Here is a 14576-nt window from a genome sequence, read left to right as displayed (position 1 = left end):
ACCTATTTCTCAGCTCGGGTGTATAAATGATACAACTGACTAGTATTAAATCGCACACTCCATATTAATTTTTCTGCTGCATGAAGATATTTTTCTACCACAGGAATCTCTCCTCTGCTATTCTCCAATCTCCCCTCTCACACGCACAGGTGACATTGTTACACCTTCCCATCAGCACATCTTACACTCTCTTCACATTATCTACAGAAGACTATGATTGGCACCCTGTAGAGAGTTGTACATTTCTCATTCCAAGCATCAAATCATTTTTTTTTTTTATGTCAGCCAATCACCAGATAGTGATCAGTACTGTGAGTGCACAACACCATCCTCTGCCCCCCGAAATGTCATCGCTGTGCAGTTTGCAATTTGAAAATAGTCTGATCAGCCAATCACAGCCTCTTGTGGTTCCTGTGTTGGCGAATAAGACCATGTATGTCATTTTATGGGGAGCCGGGAGATAAAAATGCAATTCAAATGTGACATCGGGGCTGCTAATCATCTTCATATTTTTAGGAGAACATATGGAATTCTATGACAGCGAAGAGTCCCTTCGCTGTAATAGAAGTCCATAACACTATGTTTTTTTTTTTGCTGATCATTCTAACATGCCCGATCAGTACAAGGATTCCCCTTATACCGATCACATGAAATATTGAAGATCCTGAACAACCATCTAGAAAGAGGAAGTGTGAATAATACCCCCCCCCCCCCCCCCCCAGATACCAGACAGTGGTCGGGGATCTCCAGGGCTCCAATCTTCACATGAAATGGATCGTTGCAGGGGCCCAGAAAACCTTTTATATCAGGAGGGATCTCTAGTAATCTTTGTGCGATTTATCATATCAAATCTGAGATTCTCTGCAAGGGACAAATGTACAATGTGTGATGGGAACATGCGATCTCATCTAGACCGTGTGCAAAATCTATATGGCTCCTAGTGAGTGTAGGTAGGTATGTGCGGCTCTGTTAGGAGGAGATGGGTGGCTCTGAGAAGAGCCTTTGTGTGGGGTGGAGATGAAGGGGGTGTCCGGCTACTGCTGCCTTTATCTCTTCTTCGGAGCGGCCCTCTTGGGCTTGGCTGCTGTCTTAGGCTTAGCCGCCTTCTTAGCCGGACTTTTGGCGGCTTTTTTCGGCTTGGCTGCCGCTTTGGGCTTTTTGGGGCTCTTTGTTGCCTTCTTGGCGGGAGCAGCTGCAGGCTTTGCCGGTTTCTTGGCGGCCTTCTTGGGGCTCTTGGCGACCTTCTTGGGGCTCTTGGCCGCTTTGGTGGGGGCTTTCTTCTTGGGGGACTTGGCCGGCTTCTTGGCTGCCACAGGTTTCTTGGGAGACTTGGCCGCAGCCGATGGCTTCTTGTTGGCGATTTTCTTGGCCTTGTCGCCCTCTTGCTGCTTCTTGTTGATCTTGAAGGATCCGGAGGCGCCATGTCCTTTGACCTGGACGAGGCTCCCCTTAGTCACCAGCCCCCTGATGCCAGCCTTGAGGCGGCTGTTGTTCTTCTCCACATCGTATCCTCCGGCGGACAGGACCTTCTTGAGGGCGGCCAGGGAGACCCCGCTGCGCTCTTTGGAAGCGGCCACGGCTTGGAGGAGGAGCTCGGACACGCTGGGACCGGACGGCTTCTTGCTGCCTTTCTTGGCTCCTCCGGCTGCTGCCTTCTTAGTCGGCTTCTTCTTAGCGGCGGGCTCCGCTGGAGGAGCGGCGGCTGGGGCGCTTTCAGTCTCTGTCATGATTTTGCAAAAGTACAAATAGATACAATTGGTTGCGCCGCTCAGGCTTATATAAAGACGTTCTGCACTGCTATTGGTTGGTACAAAGCTTTAGTCTGTACTGCTATTGGTCGCACATACGACACGCCCACTGACTGTCACTCCTGAGTTGGTGAATCTTCTCTCTCTTGTTGTGTTTCCCGGGCAGAGAGAAAAACGATTTTATTCTGAAATTAAACAATGTCCTATCTTCATCGGGGACCCGATCTGCTCACTGGACTGTCACTTATCGGGGGTCACTTACAGCTACCGGGAGCTGCTGAGGAGGCTGAACACAGAGGCTGCAAACACAGCCATCCTCCTGAGTGTGTGTCCCATTCTTCCTCTTATCTTCTTTTCTACACACATTCTACACAGAAAACAATCTTCTCACATCTCCCACTAGAATGATCTCCACATTAGATGAGTGGAGAGTGACCACCAGGAAACATTTCCCTCTAATACAGAACTCTGCTCATCTATAGCTGAGAAGAAGGAGCCTGGAACAAAAACGCCAGCCGGTGACATGAGATCCTTGTGTGATGTGATGGCAGAAATTGTTATACATACAAATGTCTCAGCTGATTACACAATTTCATGTTTGATGTTCTATATATTATTATCTGGTCACTATGATACATATATTGGTATCCAGATACTTTGAGTACGTTTATCGATCTGTGTTACTACACAGCTATATAGTCTACTCAGGTATCATGTTTGCTTTGTATCCTTCTATCTAGAATATAAGTGATAATTTCAGTAACAAGAACTTTGCTGAAAATCCTAAAATAGTGTAACTTGAGGTGAATCTTGATAGAAAATTTTGGCTATTTGTAGATTAGTGAGCGCCGAGCGGTGGATTTATTTTTAGACAAAAAAAAAAAAAAAAAAAAAACACACAGAAACATACTCACCACAAACCTTATTTTATTTGAATGGTCATTTTTCAGGACAGGGTTTCAGATTTTGTTTATTTTATTTTTTTTTGGGTGGAGTCCTTGAATCTTTTTTTTTTCTAGTCTTCTCCCAAGCTATGTTCAAGAGAGTTAAGGCCAGGCATGGTCATCACCTACAGCCACTTCACCCTGAAAGCGTCTGATCTCGGAGGCTAAGTAGGGTCGTGCCTGGTTAGTACCTGGATGGGAGACCGCCTGGGAATACCAGGTGCTGTAGGCTTTTTTTTTTTTTTTTTTTTTTTTTTTGTGGTGGAGTACTTGAATCTTTTCTTCTAGTCTTTCTTCCAAGCTATCTTCAAGAGAGTTAAGGCCAGCCATGGTTTTCGGCTACGGCCACGTCACCTTGAAAGCGCCCGATCTTGACTGATTTTGGAGGCTAAGCAGGGTCGGGCCTGGTTAGTACCTGGATGGGAGACCGCCTGGGAATACCAGGTGCTGTAGGCTTTTTTGTTTTGGTGGAGTCTTGAATCTCTTTTTTCCCCCAGTCTTTCTTCCATGCTATCTTCAAGAGAGTTAAGGACAGCTATGGTTATCGCCTACGGCCACATCACCTTGAATGCGCCCGATCTCGTCTGATCTCGGAGGCTAAGCAGGGTCGGGCCTGGTTAGTACCTGGATGGGAGACCGCCTGGGAATACCAGGTGCTGTAGGCTTTTTTGTTTTGGTGGAGTCTTGAATCTATTTTTTCCCCCAGTCTTTCTTCCATGCTATCTTCAAGAGAGTTAAGGACAGCCATGGTTATTGCCTACGGCCACATCACCTTGAAAGCGCCCGATCTCGTCTGATCTCGGAGGCTAAGCAGGGTCGTGCCTGGTTAGTACCTGGATGGGAGACCGCCTGGGAATACCAGGTGCTGTAGGCTTTTTTGTTTTGGTGGAGTCTTGAATCTCTTTTTTCCCCCAGTCTTTCTTCCATGCTATCTTCAAGAGAGTTAAGGACAGCCATGGTTATCGCCTACGGCCACATCACCTTGAAAGCGCCCGATCTCGTCTGATCTCGGAGGCTAAGCAGGGTCGGGCCTGGTTAGTACCTGGATGGGAGATGGCCTGGGAATACCAGGTGCTGTCGGCTTTTTTGTTTTGGTGGAGTCTTGAATCTCTTTTTTCCCCCAGTCTTTCTTCCATGCTATCTTCAAGAGAGTTAAGGACAGCCATGGTTATCGCCTACGGCCACATCACCTTGAAAGCGCCCGATCTCGTCTGATCTCGGAGGCTAAGCAGGGTCGGGCCTGGTTAGTACCTGGATGGGAGACCGCCTGGGAATACCAGGTGCTGTAGGCTTTTTTGTTTTGGTGGAGTCTTGAATCTCTTTTTTCCCCCAGTCTTTCTTCCATGCTATCTTCAAGAGAGTTAAGGACAGCCATGGTTATCGCCTACGGCCACATCACCTTGAAAGCGCCCGATCTCGTCTGATCTCGGAGGCTAAGCAGGGTCGGGCCTGGTTAGTACCTGGATGGGAGACCGCCTGGGAATACCAGGTGCTGTAGGCTTTTTTGTTTTGGTGGAGTCTTGAATCTCTTTTTTCCCCCAGTCTTTCTTCCATGCTATCTTCAAGAGAGTTAAGGACAGCCATGGTTATCGCCTACGGCCACATCACCTTGAAAGCGCCCGATCTCGTCTGATCTCGGAGGCTAAGCAGGGTCGGGCCTGGTTAGTACCTGGATGGGAGACCGCCTGGGAATACCAGGTGCTGTAGGCTTTTTTGTTTTGGTGGAGTCTTGAATCTCTTTTTTCCCCCGTCTTTCTTCCATGCTATCTTCAAGAGAGTTAAGGACAGCCATGGTTATCGCCTACGGCCACATCACCTTGAAAGCGCCCGATCTCGTCTGATCTCGGAGGCTAAGCAGGGTCGGGCCTGGTTAGTACCTGGATGGGAGACCGCCTGGGAATACCAGGTGCTGTAGGCTTTTTTGTTTTGGTGGAGTCTTGAATCTCTTTTTTCCCCCAGTCTTTCTTCCATGCTATCTTCAAGAGAGTTAAGGACAGCCATGGTTATCGCCTACGGCCACATCACCTTGAAAGCGCCCGATCTCGTCTGATCTCGGAGGCTAAGCAGGGTCGGGCCTGGTTAGTACCTGGATGGGAGACCGCCTGGGAATACCAGGTGCTGTAGGCTTTTTTGTTTTGGTGGAGTCTTGAATCTCTTTTTTCCCCCAGTCTTTCTTCCATGCTATCTTCAAGAGAGTTAAGGACAGCCATGGTTATCGCCTACGGCCACATCACCTTGAAAGCGCCCGATCTCGTCTGATCTCGGAGGCTAAGCAAGGTCGGGCCTGGTTAGTACCTGGATGGGAGACCGCCTGGGAATACCAGGTGCTGTAGGCTTTTTTGTTTTGGTGGAGTCTTGAATCTCTTTTTTCCCCCAGTCTTTCTTCCATGCTATCTTCAAGAGAGTTAAGGACAGCCATGGTTATCGCCTACGGCCACATCACCTTGAAAGCGCCCGATCTCGTCTGATCTCGGAGGCTAAGCAGGGTCGGGCCTGGTTAGTACCTGGATGGGAGACCGCCTGGGAATACCAGGTGCTGTAGGCTTTTTTGTTTTGGTGGAGTCTTGAATCTCTTTTTTCCCCCAGTCTTTCTTCCATGCTATCTTCAAGAGAGTTAAGGACAGCCATGGTTATCGCCTACGGCCACATCACCTTGAAAGCGCCCGATCTCGTCTGATCTCGGAGGCTAAGCAAGGTCGGGCCTGGTTAGTACCTGGATGGGAGACCGCCTGGGAATACCAGGTGCTGTAGGCTTTTTTGTTTTGGTGGAGTCTTGAATCTCTTTTTTCCCCCAGTCTTTCTTCCATGCTATCTTCAAGAGAGTTAAGGACAGCCATGGTTATCGCCTACGGCCACATCACCTTGAAAGCGCCCGATCTCGTCTGATCTCGGAGGCTAAGCAGGGTCGGGCCTGGTTAGTACCTGGATGGGAGACCGCCTGGGAATACCAGGTGCTGTAGGCTTTTTTGTTTTGGTGGAGTCTTGAATCTCTTTTTTCCCCCAGTCTTTCTTCCATGCTATCTTCAAGAGAGTTAAGGACAGCCATGGTTATCGCCTACGGCCACATCACCTTGAAAGCGTCTGATCTCGGAGGCTAAGCAAGGTCGGGCCTGGTTAGTACCTGGATGGGAGACCGCCTGGGAATACCAGGTGCTGTAGGCTTTTTTGTTTTGGTGGAGTCTTGAATCTCTTTTTTCCCCCAGTCTTTCTTCCATGCTATCTTCAAGAGAGTTAAGGACAGCCATGGTTATCGCCTACGGCCACATCACCTTGAAAGCGCCCGATCTCGTCTGATCTCGGAGGCTAAGCAGGGTCGGGCCTGGTTAGTACCTGGATGGGAGACCGCCTGGGAATACCAGGTGCTGTAGGCTTTTTTGTTTTGGTGGAGTCTTGAATCTCTTTTTTCCCCCAGTCTTTCTTCCATGCTATCTTCAAGAGAGTTAAGGACAGCCATGGTTATCGCCTACGGCCACATCACCTTGAAAGCGCCCGATCTCGTCTGATCTCGGAGGCTAAGCAGGGTCGGGCCTGGTTAGTACCTGGATGGGAGACCGCCTGGGAATACCAGGTGCTGTAGGCTTTTTTGTTTTGGTGGAGTCTTGAATCTCTTTTTTCCCCCAGTCTTTCTTCCATGCTATCTTCAAGAGAGTTAAGGACAGCCATGGTTATCGCCTACGGCCACATCACCTTGAAAGCGCCCGATCTCGTCTGATCTCGGAGGCTAAGCAGCGTCGGGCCTGGTTAGTACCTGGATGGGAGACCGCCTGGGAATACCAGGTGCTGTAGGCTTTTTTGTTTTGGTGGAGTCTTGAATCTCTTTTTTCCCCCAGTCTTTCTTCCATGCTATCTTCAAGAGAGTTAAGGACAGCCATGGTTATCGCCTACGGCCACATCACCTTGAAAGCGCCCGATCTCGTCTGATCTCGGAGGCTAAGCAGGGTCGGGCCTGGTTAGTACCTGGATGGGAGACCGCCTGGGAATACCAGGTGCTGTAGGCTTTTTTGTTTTGGTGGAGTCTTGAATCTCTTTTTTCCCCCAGTCTTTCTTCCATGCTATCTTCAAGAGAGTTAAGGACAGCCATGGTTATCGCCTATGGCCACATCACCTTGAAAGCGCCCGATCTCGTCTGATCTCGGAGGCTAAGCAAGGTCGGGCCTGGTTAGTACCTGGATGGGAGACCGCCTGGGAATACCAGGTGCTGTAGGCTTTTTTGTTTTGGTGGAGTCTTGAATCTCTTTTTTCCCCCAGTCTTTCTTCCATGCTATCTTCAAGAGAGTTAAGGACAGCCGTGGTTATCGCCTACGGCCACATCACCTTGAAAGCGCCCGATCTCGTCTGATCTTGGAGGCTAAGCAGGGTCGGGCCTGGTTAGTACCTGGATGGGAGACCGCCTGGGAATACCAGGTGCTGTAGGCTTTTTTGTTTTGGTGGAGTCTTGAATCTCTTTTTTCCCCCAGTCTTTCTTCCATGCTATCTTCAAGAGAGTTAAGGACAGCCATGATTATCGCCTACGGCCACATCACCTTGAAAGCGCCCAATCTCGTCTGATCTCGGAGACTAAGCAAGGTCGGGCCTGGTTAGTACCTGGATGGGAGACCGCCTGGGAATACCAGGTGCTGTAGGCTTTTTTGTTTTGGTGGAGTCTTGAATCTCTTTTTCCCGCATTCTTTCTTCCATGCTATCTTCAAGAGAGTTAAGGACAGCCATGGTTATCGCCTACGGCCACATCACCTTGAAAGCGCCCGATCTCGTCTGATCTCGGAGGCTAAGCAGGGTCGGGCCTGGTTAGTACCTGGATGGGAGACCGCCTGGGAATACCAGGTGCTGTAGGCTTTTTTGTTTTGGTGGAGTCTTGAATCTCTTTTTTCCCCCAGTCTTTCTTCCATGCTATCTTCAAGAGAGTTAAGGACAGCCATGGTTATCGCCTACGGCCACATCACCTTGAAAGCGCCTGATCTCGTCTGATCTCGGAGGCTAAGCAAGGTCGGGCCTGGTTAGTACCTGGATGGGAGACCGCCTGGGAATACCAGGTGCTGTAGGCTTTTTTGTTTTGGTGGAGTCTTGAATCTCTTTTTTCCCCCAGTCTTTCTTCCATGCTATCTTCAAGAGAGTTAAGGACAGCCATGGTTATTGCCTACGGCCACATCACCTTGAAAACGCCCGATCTCGTCTGATCTCGGAGGCTAAGCAAGGTCGGGCCTGGTTAGTACCTGGATGCGAGACCGCCTGGGAATACCAGGTGCTGTAGGCTTTTTTGTTTTGGTGGAGTCTTGAATCTCTTTTTTCCCCCAGTCTTTCTTCCATGCTATCTTCAAGAGAGTTAAGGACAGCCATGGTTATCGCCTACGGCCACATCACCTTGAAAGCGCCCGATCTCGTCTGATCTCGGAGGCTAAGCAGGGTCGGGCCTGAATAGTACCTGGATGGGAGACCGCCTGGCAATACCAGGTGCTGTAGGCTTTTTTGTTTTGGTGGAGTCTTGAATCTCTTTTTTCCCCCAGTCTTTCTTCCATGCTATCTTCAAGAGAGTTAAGGACAGCCATGGTTATCGCCTACGGCCACATCACCTTGAAAGCGCCCGATCTCGTCTGATCTCGGAGGCTAAGCAGGGTCGGGCCTGGTTAGTACCTGGATGGGAGACCGCCTGGGAATACCAGGTGCTGTAGGCTTTTTTGTTTTGGTGGAGTCTTGAATCTCTTTTTTCCCCCAGTCTTTCTTCCATGCTATCTTCAAGAGAGTTAAGGACAGCCATGGTTATCGCCTACGGCCACATCACCTTGAAAGCGCCCGATCTCGTCTGATCTCGGAGGCTAAGCAGGGTCGGGCCTGGTTAGTACCTGGATGGGAGACCGCCTGGGAATACCAGGTGCTGTAGGCTTTTTTGTTTTGGTGGAGTCTTGAATCTCTTTTTTCCCCCAGTCTTTCTTCCATGCTATCTTCAAGAGAGTTAAGGACAGCCATGGTTATCGCCTATGGCCACATCACCTTGAAAGCGCCCGATCTCGTCTGATCTCGGAGGCTAAGCAGGGTCGGGCCTGGTTAGTACCTAGATGGGAGACCGCCTGGGAATACCAGGTGCTGTAGGCTTTTTTGTTTTGGTGGAGTCTTGAATCTCTTTTTTCCCCCAGTCTTTCTTCCATGCTATCTTCAAGAGAGTTAAGGACAGCCATGGTTATCGCCTACGGCCACATCACCTTGAAAGCACCCGATCTCGTCTGATCTCGGAGGCTAAGCAGGGTCGGGCCTGGTTAGTACCTGGATGGGAGACCGCCTGGGAATACCAGGTGCTGTAGGCTTTTTTGTTTTGGTGGAGTCTTGAATCTCTTTTTTCCCCCAGTCTTTCTTCCATGCTATCTTCAAGAGAGTTAAGGACAGCCATGGTTATCGCCTATGGCCACATCACCTTGAAAGCGCCCGATCTCGTCTGATCTCGGAGGCTAAGCAGGGTCGGGCCTGGTTAGTACCTAGATGGGAGACCGCCTGGGAATACCAGGTGCTGTAGGCTTTTTTGTTTTGGTGGAGTCTTGAATCTCTTTTTTCCCCCAGTCTTTCTTCCATGCTATCTTCAAGAGAGTTAAGGACAGCCATGGTTATCGCCTACGGCCACATCACCTTGAAAGCACCCGATCTCGTCTGATCTCGGAGGCTAAGCAGGGTCGGGCCTGGTTAGTACCTGGATGGGAGACCGCCTGGGAATACCAGGTGCTGTAGGCTTTTTTGTTTTGGTGGAGTCTTGAATCTCTTTTTTCCCCCAGTCTTTCTTCCATGCTATCTTCAAGAGAGTTAAGGACAGCCATGGTTATCGCCTACGGCCACATCACCTTGAAAGCGCCCGATCTCGTCTGATCTCGGAGGCTAAGCAGGGTCGGGCCTGGTTAGTACCTGGATGGGAGACCGCCTGGGAATACCAGGTGCTGTAGGCTTTTTTGTTTTGGTGGAGTCTTGAATCTCTTTTTTCCCCCAGTCTTTCTTCCATGCTATCTTCAAGAGAGTTAAGGACAGCCATGGTTATCGCCTACGGCCACATCACCTTGAAAGCGCCCGATCTCGTCTGATCTCGGAGGCGAAGCAGGGTCGGGCCTGGTTAGTACCTGGATGGGAGACCGCCTGGGAATACCAGGTGCTGTAGGCTTTTTTGTTTTGGTGGAGTCTTGAATCTCTTTTTTCCCCCAGTCTTTCTTCCATGCTATCTTCAAGAGAGTTAAGGACAGCCATGGTTATCGCCTACGGCCACATCACCTTGAAAGCGCCCGATCTCGTCTGATCTCGGAGGCTAAGCAGGGTCGGGCCTGGTTAGTACCTGGATGGGAGACCGCCTGGGAATACCAGGTGCTGTAGGCTTTTTTGTTTTGGTGGAGTCTTGAATCTCTTTTTTCCCCCAGTCTTTCTTCCATGCTATCTTCAAGAGAGTTAAGGACAGCCATGGTTATCGCCTACGGCCACATCACCTTGAAAGCGCCCGATCTCGTCTGATCTCGGAGGCTAAGCAGGGTCGGGCCTGGTTAGTACCTGGATGGGAGACCGCCTGGGAATACCAGGTGCTGTAGGCTTTTTTGTTTTGGTGGAGTCTTGAATCTCTTTTTTCCCCCAGTCTTTCTTCCATGCTATCTTCAAGAGAGTTAAGGACAGCCATGGTTATCGCCTACGGCCACATCACCTTGAAAGCGCCCGATCTCGTCTGATCTCGGAGGCTAAGCAGGGTCGGGCCTGGTTAGTACCTGGATGGGAGACCGCCTGGGAATACCAGGTGCTGTAGGCTTTTTTGTTTTGGTGGAGTCTTGAATCTCTTTTTTCCCCCAGTCTTTCTTCCATGCTATCTTCAAGAGAGTTAAGGACAGCCATGGTTATCGCCTACGGCCACATCACCTTGAAAGCGCCCGATCTCGTCTGATCTCGGAGGCTAAGCAGGGTCGGGCCTGGTTAGTACCTGGATGGGTGACCGCCTGGGAATACCAGGTGCTGTAGGCTTTTTTGTTTTGGTGGAGTCTTGAATCTCTTTTTTCCCCCAGTCTTTCTTCCATGCTATCTTCAAGAGAGTTAAGGACAGCCATGGTTATCGCCTACGGCCACATCACCTTGAAAGCGCCCGATCTCGTCTGATCTCGGAGGCTAAGCAGGGTTGGGCCTGGTTAGTACCTGGATGGGAGACCGCCTGGGAATACCAGGTGCTGTAGGCTTTTTTGTTTTGGTGGAGTCTTGAATCTCTTTTTTCCCCCAGTCTTTCTTCCATGCTATCTTCAAGAGAGTTAAGGACAGCCATGGTTATCGCCTACGGCCACATCACCTTGAAAGCGCCCGATCTCGTCTGATCTCGGAGGCTAAGCAGGGTCGGGCCTGGTTAGTACCTGGATGGGAGACCGCCTGGGAATACCAGGTGCTGTAGGCTTTTTTGTTTTGGTGGAGTCTTGAATCTCTTTTTTCCCCCAGTCTTTCTTCCATGCTATCTTCAAGAGAGTTAAGGACAGCCATGGTTATCGCCTACGGCCACATCACCTTGAAAGCGCCCGATCTCGTCTGATCTCGGAGGCTAAGCAGGGTCGGGCCTGGTTAGTACCTGGATGGGAGACCGCCTGGGAATACCAGGTGCTGTAGGCTTTTTTGTTTTGATGGAGTCTTGAATCTCTTTTTTCCCCCAGTCTTTCTTCCATGCTATCTTCAAGAGAGTTAAGGACAGCCATGGTCATCGCCTACGGCCACATCACCTTGAAAGCGCCCGATCTCGTCTGATCTCGGAGGCTAAGCAGGGTCGGGCCTGGTTAGTACCTGGATGGGAGACCGCCTGGGAATATCAGGTGCTGTAGGCTTTTTTGTTTTGGTGGAGTCTTGAATCTCTTTTTTCCCCCAGTCTTTCTTCCATGCTATCTTCAAGAGAGTTAAGGACAGCCATGGTTATCGCCTACGGCCACATCACCTTGAAAACGCCCGATCTCGTCTGATCTCGGAGGCTAAGCAGGGTCGGGCCTGGTTAGTACCTGGATGGGAGACCGCCTGGGAATACCAGGTGCTGTAGGCTTTTTTGTTTTGGTGGAGTCTTGAATCTCTTTTTTCCCCCAGTCTTTCTTCCATGCTATCTTCAAGAGAGTTAAGGACAGCCATGGTTATCGCCTACGGCCACATCACCTTGAAAGCGCCCGATCTCGTCTGATCTCGGAGGCTAAGCAGGGTCGGCCTGGTTAGTACCTGGATTGGAGACCGCCTGGGAATACCAGGTGCTGTAGGTTTTTTGTTTTGGTGGAGTCTTGAATCTCTTTTTTCCCCCAGTCTTTCTTCCATGCTATCTTCAAGAGAGTTAAGGACAGCCGTGGTTATCGCCTACGGCCACATCACCTTGAAAGCGCCCGATCTCGTCTGATCTTGGAGGCTAAGCAGGGTCGGGCCTGGTTAGTACCTGGATGGGAGACCGCCTGGGAATACCAGGTGCTGTAGGCTTTTTTGTTTTGGTGGAGTCTTGAATCTCTTTTTTCCCCCAGTCTTTCTTCCATGCTATCTTCAAGAGAGTTAAGGACAGCCATGATTATCGCCTACGGCCACATCACCTTGAAAGCGCCCAATCTCGTCTGATCTCGGAGACTAAGCAAGGTCGGGCCTGGTTAGTACCTGGATGGGAGACCGCCTGGGAATACCAGGTGCTGTAGGCTTTTTTGTTTTGGTGGAGTCTTGAATCTCTTTTTCCCGCATTCTTTCTTCCATGCTATCTTCAAGAGAGTTAAGGACAGCCATGGTTATCGCCTACGGCCACATCACCTTGAAAGCGCCCGATCTCGTCTGATCTCGGAGGCTAAGCAGGGTCGGGCCTGGTTAGTACCTGGATGGGAGACCGCCTGGGAATACCAGGTGCTGTAGGCTTTTTTGTTTTGGTGGAGTCTTGAATCTCTTTTTTCCCCCAGTCTTTCTTCCATGCTATCTTCAAGAGAGTTAAGGACAGCCATGGTTATCGCCTACGGCCACATCACCTTGAAAGCGCCTGATCTCGTCTGATCTCGGAGGCTAAGCAAGGTCGGGCCTGGTTAGTACCTGGATGGGAGACCGCCTGGGAATACCAGGTGCTGTAGGCTTTTTTGTTTTGGTGGAGTCTTGAATCTCTTTTTTCCCCCAGTCTTTCTTCCATGCTATCTTCAAGAGAGTTAAGGACAGCCATGGTTATTGCCTACGGCCACATCACCTTGAAAACGCCCGATCTCGTCTGATCTCGGAGGCTAAGCAAGGTCGGGCCTGGTTAGTACCTGGATGCGAGACCGCCTGGGAATACCAGGTGCTGTAGGCTTTTTTGTTTTGGTGGAGTCTTGAATCTCTTTTTTCCCCCAGTCTTTCTTCCATGCTATCTTCAAGAGAGTTAAGGACAGCCATGGTTATCGCCTACGGCCACATCACCTTGAAAGCGCCCGATCTCGTCTGATCTCGGAGGCTAAGCAGGGTCGGGCCTGAATAGTACCTGGATGGGAGACCGCCTGGCAATACCAGGTGCTGTAGGCTTTTTTGTTTTGGTGGAGTCTTGAATCTCTTTTTTCCCCCAGTCTTTCTTCCATGCTATCTTCAAGAGAGTTAAGGACAGCCATGGTTATCGCCTACGGCCACATCACCTTGAAAGCGCCCGATCTCGTCTGATCTCGGAGGCTAAGCAGGGTCGGGCCTGGTTAGTACCTGGATGGGAGACCGCCTGGGAATACCAGGTGCTGTAGGCTTTTTTGTTTTGGTGGAGTCTTGAATCTCTTTTTTCCCCCAGTCTTTCTTCCATGCTATCTTCAAGAGAGTTAAGGACAGCCATGGTTATCGCCTACGGCCACATCACCTTGAAAGCGCCCGATCTCGTCTGATCTCGGAGGCTAAGCAGGGTCGGGCCTGGTTAGTACCTGGATGGGAGACCGCCTGGGAATACCAGGTGCTGTAGGCTTTTTTGTTTTGGTGGAGTCTTTTTTTTTTTTAATCAATAGTTTTTATTGAAAGTTTTTGCACAAAATGAGCAGAAAAAGGAAGGTAAGTATACATTGTCAATAATCCGATCAAGTATGCATATATGTCAAAACAAATATTTACGTCGTCTCAGATACAAAAGAAAACAGGTATTACTTTTCAGGAGTAAGTATGCTTATAACAGACATCAGATCACCGCCTATAATACAGGCGGGGATATTTTTGGCATTCTGCGCCGTATAGCCTATTCACAGATAATCCTCTGACCTATTCCATTGTGACCAGGGTTCCCACTTGTGTTGCATCTTTTGGAGGCGGCCCTCGCTGGAGGCCAACATCAGTTCGTAGTTGTAATGTATATTGATCTGGTCTATGGTATGTTCCATGGATGGTACTTGAGTGGTTTTCCATAGTCTAGTTATAGCCAGTCTTGCTACAAGAAGAATGTTGGTCAGTACCACCCAGTATTTGGGGTGTACTACGTCAATTGTCAAGTTCAACAGTGCCAGAGCAGGGTTTGGGTCTATCTGTGTCTGAGCGATATCCGTAACAATACGGAATACCTCTGTCCAGTACGGTTGTATAAGAGGACATGACCAGAGGATGTGGAGGATGTCTCCTCTACCGGAGTCGCATCTCCAGCAGTTTTCAGACGTGGAGGGGCTAAATTTCGCTACCCTCGTGGGGGTTAGATACCACCGTAGGGATATTTTTTGTGCTAGTTCCCAGAAGGCAGAGTTCTTGGTGGACTTGTATATGGAGCTTAAGGCTGTCTGCCACTGCGACTCGGAGAAGGTGCAACCCAAATCCGCGTCCCAGTGGAGATGTGGTTTTGATTTGGAAAAAATACGTTTTTGTTGTGAGAGGTTGTAGAAAAAAGATATTCCCTTAGTGTGTGTTTTTTTTGCTATCAGGAACGTCCATACCCCAAGAGGTATGGTGTAACTTGTATTGTCGATATGATCAAGGCAAT

At 49.6% G+C, this 14576-nt stretch overlaps 2 protein-coding genes, 47 non-coding genes and 5 pseudogenes across 49 annotated transcripts in view; 53 read left to right on the top strand and 1 right to left on the bottom strand.

Moving 5' to 3' along the window:
* The window catches only part of LOC120909248, a 65495-nt gene that overhangs the window by 24220 nt on the left and 26699 nt on the right, over positions 1–14576 (top strand). The window lies entirely within an intron of this gene.
* On the bottom strand, positions 981–1846 carry LOC120909239 (histone H1A-like). Its single transcript, XM_040320962.1, has one exon. It carries the CDS (start codon positions 1725–1727, stop codon positions 1047–1049), a length of 681 nt encoding a protein of 226 aa, XP_040176896.1. The 5' UTR covers positions 1728–1846; the 3' UTR covers positions 981–1046.
* Positions 2816–2924, top strand: LOC120912436 (annotated as a pseudogene).
* Positions 3030–3148, top strand: LOC120912397 (annotated as a pseudogene).
* On the top strand, positions 3239–3357 carry LOC120911870. Its single transcript, XR_005742639.1, has one exon. It is a non-coding gene; the product is annotated as a 5S ribosomal RNA (ribosomal RNA).
* Positions 3448–3566, top strand: LOC120911902. Its single transcript, XR_005742671.1, has one exon. It is a non-coding gene; the product is annotated as a 5S ribosomal RNA (ribosomal RNA).
* LOC120912315 lies at positions 3657–3775 on the top strand (annotated as a pseudogene).
* Positions 3866–3984, top strand: LOC120911695. Its single transcript, XR_005742467.1, has one exon. It is a non-coding gene; the product is annotated as a 5S ribosomal RNA (ribosomal RNA).
* Positions 4075–4193, top strand: LOC120911694. The gene has a single exon (XR_005742466.1). It is a non-coding gene; the product is annotated as a 5S ribosomal RNA (ribosomal RNA).
* On the top strand, positions 4284–4402 carry LOC120911693. The gene has a single exon (XR_005742465.1). It is a non-coding gene; the product is annotated as a 5S ribosomal RNA (ribosomal RNA).
* On the top strand, positions 4492–4610 carry LOC120911692. Its single transcript, XR_005742464.1, has one exon. It is a non-coding gene; the product is annotated as a 5S ribosomal RNA (ribosomal RNA).
* LOC120911691 lies at positions 4701–4819 on the top strand. Its single transcript, XR_005742463.1, has one exon. It is a non-coding gene; the product is annotated as a 5S ribosomal RNA (ribosomal RNA).
* Positions 4910–5028, top strand: LOC120912459. Its single transcript, XR_005743064.1, has one exon. It is a non-coding gene; the product is annotated as a 5S ribosomal RNA (ribosomal RNA).
* LOC120911689 lies at positions 5119–5237 on the top strand. The gene has a single exon (XR_005742461.1). It is a non-coding gene; the product is annotated as a 5S ribosomal RNA (ribosomal RNA).
* Positions 5328–5446, top strand: LOC120912458. The gene has a single exon (XR_005743063.1). It is a non-coding gene; the product is annotated as a 5S ribosomal RNA (ribosomal RNA).
* LOC120911688 lies at positions 5537–5655 on the top strand. Its single transcript, XR_005742460.1, has one exon. It is a non-coding gene; the product is annotated as a 5S ribosomal RNA (ribosomal RNA).
* On the top strand, positions 5746–5854 carry LOC120912387 (annotated as a pseudogene).
* LOC120911687 lies at positions 5945–6063 on the top strand. The gene has a single exon (XR_005742459.1). It is a non-coding gene; the product is annotated as a 5S ribosomal RNA (ribosomal RNA).
* Positions 6154–6272, top strand: LOC120911686. Its single transcript, XR_005742458.1, has one exon. It is a non-coding gene; the product is annotated as a 5S ribosomal RNA (ribosomal RNA).
* Positions 6363–6481, top strand: LOC120912078. Its single transcript, XR_005742839.1, has one exon. It is a non-coding gene; the product is annotated as a 5S ribosomal RNA (ribosomal RNA).
* On the top strand, positions 6572–6690 carry LOC120911685. The gene has a single exon (XR_005742457.1). It is a non-coding gene; the product is annotated as a 5S ribosomal RNA (ribosomal RNA).
* Positions 6781–6899, top strand: LOC120911846. The gene has a single exon (XR_005742615.1). It is a non-coding gene; the product is annotated as a 5S ribosomal RNA (ribosomal RNA).
* Positions 6990–7108, top strand: LOC120912020. The gene has a single exon (XR_005742784.1). It is a non-coding gene; the product is annotated as a 5S ribosomal RNA (ribosomal RNA).
* On the top strand, positions 7199–7317 carry LOC120912251. The gene has a single exon (XR_005743006.1). It is a non-coding gene; the product is annotated as a 5S ribosomal RNA (ribosomal RNA).
* LOC120911684 lies at positions 7407–7525 on the top strand. The gene has a single exon (XR_005742456.1). It is a non-coding gene; the product is annotated as a 5S ribosomal RNA (ribosomal RNA).
* On the top strand, positions 7616–7734 carry LOC120911875. Its single transcript, XR_005742644.1, has one exon. It is a non-coding gene; the product is annotated as a 5S ribosomal RNA (ribosomal RNA).
* On the top strand, positions 7825–7943 carry LOC120912133. Its single transcript, XR_005742892.1, has one exon. It is a non-coding gene; the product is annotated as a 5S ribosomal RNA (ribosomal RNA).
* On the top strand, positions 8034–8152 carry LOC120912237. Its single transcript, XR_005742992.1, has one exon. It is a non-coding gene; the product is annotated as a 5S ribosomal RNA (ribosomal RNA).
* Positions 8243–8361, top strand: LOC120911682. Its single transcript, XR_005742455.1, has one exon. It is a non-coding gene; the product is annotated as a 5S ribosomal RNA (ribosomal RNA).
* On the top strand, positions 8452–8570 carry LOC120911681. Its single transcript, XR_005742454.1, has one exon. It is a non-coding gene; the product is annotated as a 5S ribosomal RNA (ribosomal RNA).
* On the top strand, positions 8661–8779 carry LOC120911976. Its single transcript, XR_005742742.1, has one exon. It is a non-coding gene; the product is annotated as a 5S ribosomal RNA (ribosomal RNA).
* Positions 8870–8988, top strand: LOC120912464. The gene has a single exon (XR_005743068.1). It is a non-coding gene; the product is annotated as a 5S ribosomal RNA (ribosomal RNA).
* Positions 9079–9197, top strand: LOC120911975. The gene has a single exon (XR_005742741.1). It is a non-coding gene; the product is annotated as a 5S ribosomal RNA (ribosomal RNA).
* Positions 9288–9406, top strand: LOC120912440. Its single transcript, XR_005743055.1, has one exon. It is a non-coding gene; the product is annotated as a 5S ribosomal RNA (ribosomal RNA).
* On the top strand, positions 9497–9615 carry LOC120911680. The gene has a single exon (XR_005742453.1). It is a non-coding gene; the product is annotated as a 5S ribosomal RNA (ribosomal RNA).
* On the top strand, positions 9706–9824 carry LOC120911942. The gene has a single exon (XR_005742709.1). It is a non-coding gene; the product is annotated as a 5S ribosomal RNA (ribosomal RNA).
* On the top strand, positions 9915–10033 carry LOC120911679. The gene has a single exon (XR_005742452.1). It is a non-coding gene; the product is annotated as a 5S ribosomal RNA (ribosomal RNA).
* Positions 10124–10242, top strand: LOC120911677. The gene has a single exon (XR_005742450.1). It is a non-coding gene; the product is annotated as a 5S ribosomal RNA (ribosomal RNA).
* LOC120911676 lies at positions 10333–10451 on the top strand. Its single transcript, XR_005742449.1, has one exon. It is a non-coding gene; the product is annotated as a 5S ribosomal RNA (ribosomal RNA).
* Positions 10542–10660, top strand: LOC120912575. The gene has a single exon (XR_005743109.1). It is a non-coding gene; the product is annotated as a 5S ribosomal RNA (ribosomal RNA).
* Positions 10751–10869, top strand: LOC120912555. Its single transcript, XR_005743099.1, has one exon. It is a non-coding gene; the product is annotated as a 5S ribosomal RNA (ribosomal RNA).
* Positions 10960–11078, top strand: LOC120911675. The gene has a single exon (XR_005742448.1). It is a non-coding gene; the product is annotated as a 5S ribosomal RNA (ribosomal RNA).
* LOC120911674 lies at positions 11169–11287 on the top strand. The gene has a single exon (XR_005742447.1). It is a non-coding gene; the product is annotated as a 5S ribosomal RNA (ribosomal RNA).
* LOC120911907 lies at positions 11378–11496 on the top strand. Its single transcript, XR_005742676.1, has one exon. It is a non-coding gene; the product is annotated as a 5S ribosomal RNA (ribosomal RNA).
* Positions 11587–11705, top strand: LOC120911860. The gene has a single exon (XR_005742629.1). It is a non-coding gene; the product is annotated as a 5S ribosomal RNA (ribosomal RNA).
* Positions 11796–11913, top strand: LOC120912351 (annotated as a pseudogene).
* Positions 12003–12121, top strand: LOC120912019. The gene has a single exon (XR_005742783.1). It is a non-coding gene; the product is annotated as a 5S ribosomal RNA (ribosomal RNA).
* LOC120912250 lies at positions 12212–12330 on the top strand. Its single transcript, XR_005743005.1, has one exon. It is a non-coding gene; the product is annotated as a 5S ribosomal RNA (ribosomal RNA).
* LOC120911673 lies at positions 12420–12538 on the top strand. The gene has a single exon (XR_005742446.1). It is a non-coding gene; the product is annotated as a 5S ribosomal RNA (ribosomal RNA).
* LOC120911874 lies at positions 12629–12747 on the top strand. Its single transcript, XR_005742643.1, has one exon. It is a non-coding gene; the product is annotated as a 5S ribosomal RNA (ribosomal RNA).
* Positions 12838–12956, top strand: LOC120912132. Its single transcript, XR_005742891.1, has one exon. It is a non-coding gene; the product is annotated as a 5S ribosomal RNA (ribosomal RNA).
* On the top strand, positions 13047–13165 carry LOC120912236. The gene has a single exon (XR_005742991.1). It is a non-coding gene; the product is annotated as a 5S ribosomal RNA (ribosomal RNA).
* On the top strand, positions 13256–13374 carry LOC120911671. The gene has a single exon (XR_005742445.1). It is a non-coding gene; the product is annotated as a 5S ribosomal RNA (ribosomal RNA).
* On the top strand, positions 13465–13583 carry LOC120911670. Its single transcript, XR_005742444.1, has one exon. It is a non-coding gene; the product is annotated as a 5S ribosomal RNA (ribosomal RNA).

This window comes from Rana temporaria, chromosome 8 (genome assembly GCF_905171775.1).
Source record: "Rana temporaria chromosome 8, aRanTem1.1, whole genome shotgun sequence".
NCBI lineage: Eukaryota > Metazoa > Chordata > Amphibia > Anura > Ranidae > Rana > Rana temporaria.
Note: the sequence above shows the minus strand (reverse complement) of the source record. Positions and strands in the feature narration are given on the sequence as shown.